The sequence below is a fragment of the Nematolebias whitei genome, chromosome 13, assembly GCF_014905685.2.
Source record: "Nematolebias whitei isolate Nwh7 chromosome 13, NemWhi1, whole genome shotgun sequence".
NCBI classification, from domain to species: domain Eukaryota; kingdom Metazoa; phylum Chordata; class Actinopteri; order Cyprinodontiformes; family Rivulidae; genus Nematolebias; species Nematolebias whitei.
The window spans coordinates 31,667,894-31,678,228 of NC_056510.1; the positions used below are offsets into that span (position 1 = coordinate 31,667,894).

Here is a 10,335-nt window from a genome sequence, read left to right on the forward strand (position 1 = left end):
ATGGATGGATGGATGGATGGATGGATGGATGGATGGATGGAGTCTAAACACTATAAAACACGTACTGTTTTCTCTGCACTTTTTACCTCGTAGTCATTTTATTTATAAGACATATTTAAAGCAATGGGGCAGCACGGTGGCGCAACTGGTAGAGCTGCTGCCTCTCAGCAAGCAGGTCCTTGGTTCAAATCCCGGTCCAGGGGCCTTTCTGGGTGGAGTTTGCATGTTCTCTCCGTGCATGCGTGGGTTTTCTCCGGGTGCTCCGGTTTTCTCCCACAGACCAAAAACATGCATGATTGGTAACTCTAAATTGTCCCTAGGTGTGAGTGAGAGAGTGAATGGTTTGTCTCGTTTGTCTCTATGTGGCCCTGTGATGGACTTGTGATCTGTCCAGGGTGTACCCCGCCCCTCGCACAGTGATTGCTGGACATGGGCACCGGCGACTCCCGTGACCCAAAATGGAATAAGCGGGTAAGGATAATGGATGGATGGATATGGAGCAATGAATATAATGTTTAATGAAGCAAGAAAGAATAAACTATTTTAGTTTATTTCCACAGCTCTTTTGTGTCTACTACTTCTACAGTATCTCTGACCATTTTAAAAACATCTCTGCCTTGTTTCAAACTGAATCGATATCAACTCTGACAGCTCCTCCCAGAAGCTGCAGGACAACAGAAACCCTTCCGTTGCAGAAATTTTTTTTTTAATCAGTTTATGTTTTAGGAGACTCTGGAAACAAAACCTCGTGTAAAGAAATCAAAAGCAAAATGAAAATCTACAAAAAGAAGTAATTACTTACTCGTCTTTCTGAACATAAACAAAATACCTTTCTCATTTTTTACAGGTGGTGATTCGGAGGCTCCCACCTAACCTGTCAAAGGACCAGCTAGAAGAACAACTGAGTCCACTTCCTTCTTATGATTACTTTGAGTTCTTTCCAGCAGACCAAAGGTACCAAATGCTTTATACATTTATGTAGCAAACTCCTGTAGTTTTCTTCATGTTTATGACTTTTATTCTGTTTCTGTTTGTCTTCTCAGTCTCTACCCCCACCTGTTCTCCAGAGCATATATCAGTTTCAAACATGAAGAAGACATCCTGTTGTTCAGGGACAGATTTGACGGATATGTCTTCATTGACAGCAAGGGTATTTGAACTTTCTCCAAACTCATTTTGATTTTGTTGACAGTGCTGGCCAGTAATATTGACACTCAGTGCGTCTGTATCTAATACAGACAAGAGCATGTTTGTTTTGCTGCTACAGGTTGAACTATATTGGCTTTAGAGCTTTTTGTTGCTATTGTTACTAGCAAGTCTGTTAGAGCTCTCTTTTTCCCATAAATAACTCAGGCCAAGAGTATCCTGCTGTGGTAGAATTTGCCCCCTTTCAGAAGATTTCAAAAAAGAAGCTGAAGAAGAAAGATGCCAAAGTTGGAAGCATAGAAGAAGGTACCAAATTACAAAACACAAGCCAATACTGTAATCAGCTTAGAAGCCAGTGATGTTGTTTGGAAATAAATTTACTCCATACAATATTTCAACTTAGCCTTTTTAAACTTGCCAACATAATGTATATCTTTTTTTGTCTGTGAAACTCAATCAGATCCAGAATACAAGCGATTCTTGGAGAATTACTCCTGTGATGAGGAAAAGTCTATGGCCAACCCTGAAACGTTGCTGGGGGAGATTGAAGCTAAGACCAGAGAGCTCATAGGTACACTGCCACGTTTAGATTATTTACTGAGCCATTCTTACAATTAATAAAACTGTTTACACTCACATGCCTCTAAGTTAAAGTGATTTCAACATAATGCCAAGATTTCTGGGTCCTTCTTTGTTTTTGCTTTTTAGCCAGACGGACAACACCTCTGCTGGAATACATCAAAAATAAGAAAATTGAAAAACAGGTCAGAAATGAACTGTTTTGCGGTTAATTATTTCTGCGTAAACCATTTTAAAATGTAAAATATTTTATTTATTGTGGCAAACATTCAACAGAGGATAAGAGAAGAGAAGAGAGAGGAGAGGAGAAGAAGAGAGCTTGAAAAGAAAAGGCAACGGGAGGAAGAGAAACGAAAGCGCAGAGAGGAGGAGAGACGCAAGCGAAAAGAAGCCGAGAAGCAGAAGAAACTGTCAGATAAAGACATTAAAATTAAGGTAATGCCTCATCGCTATAAACCTGATCAAAACCAACATATTTATTTTTTATATTTAAATGGTGCAACAGCATGAAGATGGATACATTCTGTCTTATTTGCATATTTAGCTTCTGAAGAAGAGCGACAAAGATGAGGATGCTGATTCAGACCGAATGAAGGACAAAAGTGATGCAGGAGAACCAGACTGGGGCAAATGGGAGAAAGCTGGAGGACACATAAAGTCAAAAGAACCCAAGGAGAAGTGAGAACTGCTAATTTATTAGATCTATCTACTCTGCAAGGCTGACATTTATTAAAATTTGACAAACTATTAGTTGTAGAAATGTTTATTATTAATTTAAATATGCCTCATTCTTAATGGATATTTGCATTTTATATTAGTTCTAAATAAATACTTATAACCAAATGCTAGCAATCAAAATAATTTTTATTTAGTTAATTTTTCCCTATAGATATTTATTGAGTTTAAAGATCTCTAAATCAGTTTTTTTTTTTTTTTTTTTTTTTTTTGTTGAATGATAAAGAAATTCAAAGCCAGTTTCCTCATCCAAATGTTATTATTTTTAATTTTTTTGTTTGTTTGTTTTTGTTTTGGCCTACAAATGACTCATTCTTTGATGCCTAAATTGACGTGCATCTAAATTTTATTGAAGAAAAAAAAATCAACCATGTTGTAAAAAAGTGCCAGAATGTCCCATCGTAACAGTTATGCCTTAAATGCAAGAATTTAGGTGAGTCTTCAGTTTGACGTGCTATTTTTAAATGTGTAAATCTTTATGTTACCAGCAGAGGCCAGCCTGAGAGTGACAGTGAGCATCAAGAGCAGCAGCAGCAGCATGGGCGCAGACAGAGGGAAAAAGATCACCGTGGAAAAGATGAAGAAAGGAAACGACAACGGCACCACTACGAGTTTGACAAGTTCATGCGGCGGAAAGATGAGACCAAATGGGGGAAAGGATACTGCCAGGACCGAGCCAAGAAAGAAGGGCATCATCACAACTACTCTTACTGTCCTGACAGTGGAGAGAAAATGGGAAAGGAAGACAGGGAAGAGCTGAGTAACAGGAAGGAACGCCTCCGAAACAAGGTGAGCGAGAAGGTGAGCATGACTAATTAAAACATGACTGATGAAATTATCTTGGAGATTAACTTCAGAAGCTCCAGCTACAACTAGGTCTTCTGCATACAACATATCTCACGGCACTTCTCTCCTAATAAACCCAGTAACTGTGTCCATCACAACAATAAACAATAGTGGCTGAGACATGAACCCTGATGAACGTGAACTTTAATCTCAAATGCTGTTGTGTTGCCTTTGCCAGTTCTGAACACCTTCATACATGGAACTAACAATTTGAACTAGCTTTACTGCTTTAGAAACTTCACACTTCTATTCTTCCTTACCTTTAGTAAACAGTGCTGTGCTCCTCAATCTGGTACGGATTATGGGCTAGTCTGTTTTGAAGTTTTACTTTCTAGGCTGCATTTTGTATTGCTTCAGATTGATTGTGTAGTTTTAGTTATCTGGGTTACTTGTCATTTTGATTGTATTTATTTAGCTTGTTTTAGTTTAGAAAGTTTTATCTCTACATCTTGTACCTTGTATCATCTTTTGTCCTGTCTCTGTGATTGTCTTCATTTAATTTATGACAGTTTTTTCTTCACTTGCTTAGACTTTCATGCTTTGTTTTTTTCAGCATCTTTTGTTTCAGGGATGATCCTTGAAGTCTTACATTTTTACTACTCCTGTCTCCTGTGTCCTTCAGTCAGGTCTTCAATCACTGCCACACTCAGACAGAGAGGTTATATGAATATAAATAACTAAAAATAAAACAACTGGCTTAAGTTAGGTTTATTTGTTTTATTCAAGTTATTCTGTCATCTTCACTTTTGTTTTCTTTTACTTTGGCTCAGAGCTTTTGAAAATTCTTCCTCTACGGTCTGATTATTTGAGGGAAAACATGAATTTTAGTGATCTGTAGCTAAAACCAGCTGTAATATACACAGGCTATGTGGATATGTAACTTATGTCCATGTGAACGATCAACAGAGTCAATGTGTCAAAACCCAGTTAGTTGTAGGTTAATGTATGAGAGGGCTGGGTTTGTCACTTACTCATCTCCAGCTTGTGTTTTGAGCCAGAAGTTACATGCAGGAAACACATTTCACAACAAACATCCTGCACTTTGATTGAGTAACAGCTGCTACACACCCTCTCCTTATAAATGTGTAATATAGTGGGGGTGGGGTTCATAAATGCAGTCATGAGTAGACATACTGCAACACTTGTGGATAGATAAAAAATGATAATTATGGCATAGCTTTAAAAACAGTCTACTAAATCTTGAGATTTTTGAGCAAATTCCATAATTTGGAGCATTTTTTTTCCCTTTGCACTTACAGTCGCTGCAGCAGTCCAGCTGCGAAAATTGACATAGTTTACTTTTTTGATCTTTTTGTAACTGAACTATTTTGAGGTCTCATTTCAAAACTCAAGAGAAATTAGAGTAAGTTAAACAAACTCAGAGGCAGATCTTTGTCTGTATTTTTATTTCTGGCTTTATTTCAGACCACTTCAGACTTTCTCAAAACTACCAAACATTTAATAAATTTCCTAAATTTAACTCTTTAAATATCAGTTTCCATACATCCATCCATTTTCTTCCACTTATCTGGGGTCGGGTCGCGGCGGTAGCAGCTTAAGTAGGGAGGCCCAGACTTCCCTCTCCCCAACCACTTGGGCCAGCTCCTCCAGGGGAATCCCGAGGCATTCCCAGGCCAGCCGAGAAACTTAGTCCCTCCAGCGTGTCCTGGGTCTTCCTCTGGGCCTCCTCCCAGTGGGACGTGTCCAGAACACCTCACCAGGGAGGCGTCCAGGAGGCATCCTAACCAGATGCCTGAGCCACCTCAACTGGCTCCTCCCGACGTGGAGAAGCAGCGGCTCTACTCTGAGTCCCTCCTGGTTGATCGAGCTTCTCACCCTATCTCTAAGGGAGAGCCCAGACACCCTGCGGAGAAAACTCATTTTGGCCGCTTGTATCCGAGATATCGTTCTTTCGGTCACAACCCAAAGGTCATGACCATAGATGAGGGTAGGAACGTAGATCGATCGGTACATTGAGAGCTTCGCCTTTTGACTCAGCTCTTTCTTCACTGCGACAGACCTGTACAGCACCCGCTTCACTGCAGACACTGCACCTATCGGCCTATCGATCTCACGCTCCATTTTTCCCTCATTCTTGAAGAAGACCCCAAGATACTTGAACTCCTCCACTTAGGGCAGGGCCTCCTCCCTGACCTGGAGAGGTCACTCTACCCTTTTCCGGCTCAAGACCATGGCCACGGATTTGGAGGAAATGATCTTCATCCCGGTTGTGTCGCACTCGGCTGCGAACCGCTTCAGTGAAAGCTGTAGATCACGATCTAATGAAGCCAACAGGACTACATCATCTGCAAAAATCAGAGACGCAATCCTAAGGCCACCAAAACGGATCCCTTCAACACCTTGGCTGCACCTAGAAATTCTGTCCATAAAAGTTATGAACAGAATCGGTGACAAAGGGCAACCTTGACAGAGTCCAACTCTCACCGGGAACGAGCCCAACTTACTGCCGGCAATGAGGACCAGGCTCTGACACCGGTCATACAGGGACCTAACAGCCTGTATCAAAGGGCCCAGTATCCCATACTCCCAGAGTACCCCCCACAGGGTTCCCCGAGGGACACGGTCGAACGCCTTCTCCAAGTCCACAAAGCACATGTAGACCAGTTGGGCAAACTCCCACGCACCCTCCAGGACCCTGCTGAGAGTGTAGAGCTAGTCCAGTGTTCCACGGCCAGGACGAAAACCGCACTGCTCCTCCTGAATCCGAGGTTCGACTATCCAACGGACCCTCCTCTCCAGAACCCCCGAATAGACCTTACCAGGGAGGCATAAGAGCGTGATCCCCCTGTAGTTGGAACACACTCTACGGTCCCCCTTTTTGAATAGGGGGACCACCACCCCGGTTTAGCAATCCAGGGGAACTTCCCCTGATGTCCACGCAATATTGCAGAGTCGCGTAAGCCAACACAACCCTACAACATCAAGAGCCTTAAGGAACTCCAGGCGAATCTCATCCACCCCCAGAGCCCTGCCACCAAGGAGCTTTTTAACCACCTCGGTGACCTCAGCACCAGAGATTGGAGAGCCCGACCCAGAGTCCCCAGGCTCTGCTTTCTCAGTGAAAGACATGCTGGTGGGATTGAGGAGATCTTCAAAGTATTCTGCCCACCGACCCACGACATCCTGAGTTGAGGTCAGCAACACACCACTCCCACTATAAACAGTGTTGGTGGTGTACCGCTTTCCCCCCTCCGAGACGCCGGATGGTGGACCAGAATTGCCTCAAAGTCATGCGGAAGTCATTCTCCATGGCCTCTCCAAACTCCTCCCATACCCGAGTTTTTGCCTCATCGACCACCCAAGCCACATGTCGCTTGGATTGCCGGTACCCATCAGCTGCTTCCGGGGTCCCACAGGCCAAAAAGGCCCAATAGGACTCCTTCTTCAGCCTGACAGCAGCCCTCACTGCCGGTGTCCACCATCGGGTTCAAGGGTTGCCGCCGCGACAGGCACCGACAACCTTGCAGCCGCAGCTCTGGTAAGCCACCTGGACAAAAGAGGCACGGAACATGGCCCACTCAGACTCAATGTCCCCTACCTCCCCCGGAACATGCTCAAAGTTCTCCCGGAGGTGGGAGTTAAAGCTCCGTCTCACAGGAGACTCTGCCAGACGTTCCCAGCAAACCCTCACAATACGTTTGGGCCTGCCAGGTCTGACCGGCATCCTCCCCCACCATCGGAGCCAACTCACCACCAGGTAGTGATCAGTGGACAGCTCTGCCCCTCTCTTCACCCGAGTGTCCAAGACATATGGCCGCAGATCAAATGAGACGACAACAAAGTCAATCATCGAACTGCGGCATAAGGTGTCCTGGTGCCAAGAGCACATATGGACACCCTTATGCTTGAACATGGTGTTTGTTATGGACAATCCATAACAAGCACAGAAGTCCAACAACAGAACACCACTCAGGTTCAGATTAGGGGGGCCATTCCTCCCAACCACACCCCTCCAGGTCTCACTGTCATTGCCCACATGAGCATTGAAGTCCCCCAGCAGAACAAGAGAGTCCCCAGGAGGTGCACTTTCCAGTACCCCCTCCAAGGACTCCAAAAAAGGTGGATAATCTGAGCTGCTGTTTGGTGCATAAGCACAAACGACAGTCAGAACCCGTCCCCCCACACGTAGGTGGAGGGAGGCTACCCTCTCATTCACCGGGGTGAACCCCAACACACAGGCACCAAGATGGGGGGCAATAAGTATGCCCACTCCTGCTCGGCGCCTCTCACCAGGGGCAACTCCGAAGTGGAAGCGTGTCCAACCCCTCTCAAGGAAACTGGTTCCAGAGCCAGAACCATGCATAGAGGTGAGTCAGACTATTTCTAGCCGGAACCTCTCAACCTCACACACCAGCTCAGGCTCCTTCCCCACCAGTGAGGTGACATTCCACATCCCAATAGCCAGCTTCTGTAGCCGAGGATCAGACCGCCAGAGTCCAAGACCTCGGCCACCACCGATCCCACATTACACCCGACCCCTTTGGCCCCTCCCACAGGTGGTGAGCCTTTGGGAAGGGGGACCCACGTCTCCTCTTCGGGCTGTGCCCGGCCGAGCTCCATGGGCAAAAGCCCGCCCACCAGGCGCCCGCCCACCAGGCGCCCGCCCACCAGGCGCCCGCCCGCGTGCCCCACCTCCAGGCCTGGCTCCAGAGTGGGGCCCCGGTGACCCACATCCGGGCGAGGGAACATCGAGTCCATTTAGTTTGCTCATCATTGGGGTGTTAGGGCTGCACTTTGTCTGTCACTTTGTTTGTTTGTCTATCAGTTTATGTATTTTAAATATTTTATTGAAAACATTTAATTAAAAAAGACAGAAATATAATTATGTTCCATATCATAATGAGGGGGATGGGGTTATTAGACCCTTGAATATGGCAAATATTAGCACATAAATAATTAGATTGGATTAGTTTTTTATGTAGTGCTAAATAATCCCTTTGGACACCTTCGAGGGCAAAATGGCTCTGACTTCCTTTAAAAACACATTTTAAAAATCTCACTTTCATTACAAAACAAAATCATGCATTCTGCAATGTCAGCATTTTATTTTAAAGAAAGTTAGTAATATTTATTATTTCACTGTATTCCACCAGATTCAACTATTTTTCCATTGTATGCATGAACTTACTGTATTTTTGCAATTTAATTTATGGAGTCTTGACTATCTAAGATTTTATTTTATTTTGTGTGTGTGTGTGTCTTTTTGTAAGGAATAATTAAATTAAGTTGAAAAAAAAATAACTGCATTGAAATGAGATAAAAATCCTGACAATGACTGAATGGTTGGTGGTTCTGAACACATTTAAAGTTATGAGAGTTATGAGTTATTTATGAGAGAAGCTGAAAAAAATGGACTCAAATTGATTTTATAGCAGTTTCTTTGTACATTTTTGCCACAAGGTGTCCAAAGTGTGCAAAATGCAACAATACAGTATAAACGAGGTAAGCGTAAATGACATTGGAGTAGAACAAATTACAAAATAAACACCCTCTAAAGATTTGTGATGCTGTTATGAACAAACAAAATGATTACTGAATATAAAAATTAACAAAAAAGCACTGAAATGCCTGAGGACAGTACAAGTGTCAGCACTTTTCTTCCATTATTTAAATTTCTTCTGGGAGTTAAAGGGACGGTCCAGTACTTTCTAGTCAAGTACAAGTTTTGATGTGTGTGTGAGTCCTGCTAACAGTCCTTCAGTAAAGAAAATGGATGAGCATGGCTGAATACATTTATTCATTTAAACTGTTTTTGTTTGTCTCGTGTCCCTGCAGGACCGTCCCACCATGCAGCTCTATCAGCCAGGAGCGCGCAGCAGGAAGCGCATGAGTTCAGCCAGTAAAGGCTACGACTGTGTCCCTGCAGTCCACTCACCTGATTGCAGAACAGAGCACTGTTATGAGGTTGTCTCCATGACAACAGGGCTGGAGAGGGGGTTTGAGAAAAGCAAAGATGAGCAGTGAGTAGTCAAACGGGGAAGTAAAAACGTAAATAAATCTTTTGGTGTGTCAAGTTAAGTTGATAGTCACTGGTTTGTCTGGGTTAACTGGTTTTTCACTTCCTTTTTACAGAGTGGGACTGAAATTTTAAATGTATGCAATTGTGACTCGTTAGCTATCAGTCTAATAAACACTTGATGTGATTTGGGTGGAGTTTTTGAAACGTGAATCTGGTACCGCTTACAATTTACTGACAAAACAGTGACCTTATTATATGTTTGTGAGCTTATTTTAAAATCTGTGTACAGTCTTTCAAATCTTTTATCATTTAGATTTTTCTTGTATTTAAAAACTTGTTGGTGGGAGTTGCTAAAACTTATGTAAACAATGTACTAGAAAAGCATATATAATGTGTACAAATGGATTAATATGGAATAATTTTACATCAAGTTTTTGAGCTTTTTGTGAGTTGGCTTTGTACACGATCAGTTATAAGCTTGTAAAAAACTAATCAGAATTAATACATAAGATTAAAAAAATGACAGAGTGGCGACATTAATCGGCTCTATGTGTTGTTGTTTTGTTTACTTTGTCAAGTGATATGAGATGAAAAAAGTTTCAAATGTAATAGTTTTGCAAAATGCCTAATAATTGTGCATGTGATCAAACATTTATCTGTATTACAGTAGTCCCTCACTACTTCTTTGTTCTTTTTTCACGGACTTGCTGTATCGCAGTTTTTACCAAATAAGATTGTACGTGACACAATTGGATGAGCTGCATGATAGGCATGAAATTTTTATTTAAAATTAATTATTTAAAATTATTTTGCACCTGCTGCATCTGTGTGCAGCCCACACTGCAGGAGAAACTTTCTCTTGCAGCTCCTCCTCCCTCCTTTGTCTATTTCCGCTCTGTAGTGGAGAAGTGGGCATGGCCGAGAGCGCAACTGTGGCAGACGGCTGACATGCTGTGCTCTTTTAGCGCATTTAGAGTTTAGAAACATTGATTAGAATATTGCAAGACTGTGGGAAGGGTTTAAAACGCATACAGTATATATATATATAT

General features: G+C 42.8%; 1 protein-coding gene across 3 annotated transcripts in view; it reads left to right on the forward strand.

The window, feature by feature from the left end:
- The window catches only part of upf3a (UPF3A regulator of nonsense mediated mRNA decay), a 16,136-nt gene extending 6,321 nt beyond the window's left edge, over window positions 1-9,815 (forward strand). The window contains exons 2-10 of one of the 3 annotated variants that reach the window (XM_037686600.1): window positions 848-954; window positions 1,044-1,150; window positions 1,354-1,452; window positions 1,607-1,717; window positions 1,855-1,910; window positions 2,002-2,160; window positions 2,270-2,403; window positions 2,949-3,261; window positions 9,103-9,815. In XM_037686600.1, the coding sequence (XP_037542528.1) occupies window positions 848-954; window positions 1,044-1,150; window positions 1,354-1,452; window positions 1,607-1,717; window positions 1,855-1,910; window positions 2,002-2,160; window positions 2,270-2,403; window positions 2,949-3,261; window positions 9,103-9,291 (1,275 nt within the window). In that variant the 3' untranslated portion in view covers window positions 9,292-9,815. The remainder of the gene's footprint in view (window positions 1-847; window positions 955-1,043; window positions 1,151-1,353; window positions 1,453-1,606; window positions 1,718-1,854; window positions 1,911-2,001; window positions 2,161-2,269; window positions 2,404-2,948; window positions 3,262-9,102) is intronic. The other 2 variants (XM_037686602.1, XM_037686601.1) reach the window with 2 other exon arrangements.
- The last annotated feature ends 520 nt before the right edge of the window (window positions 9,816-10,335 follow it).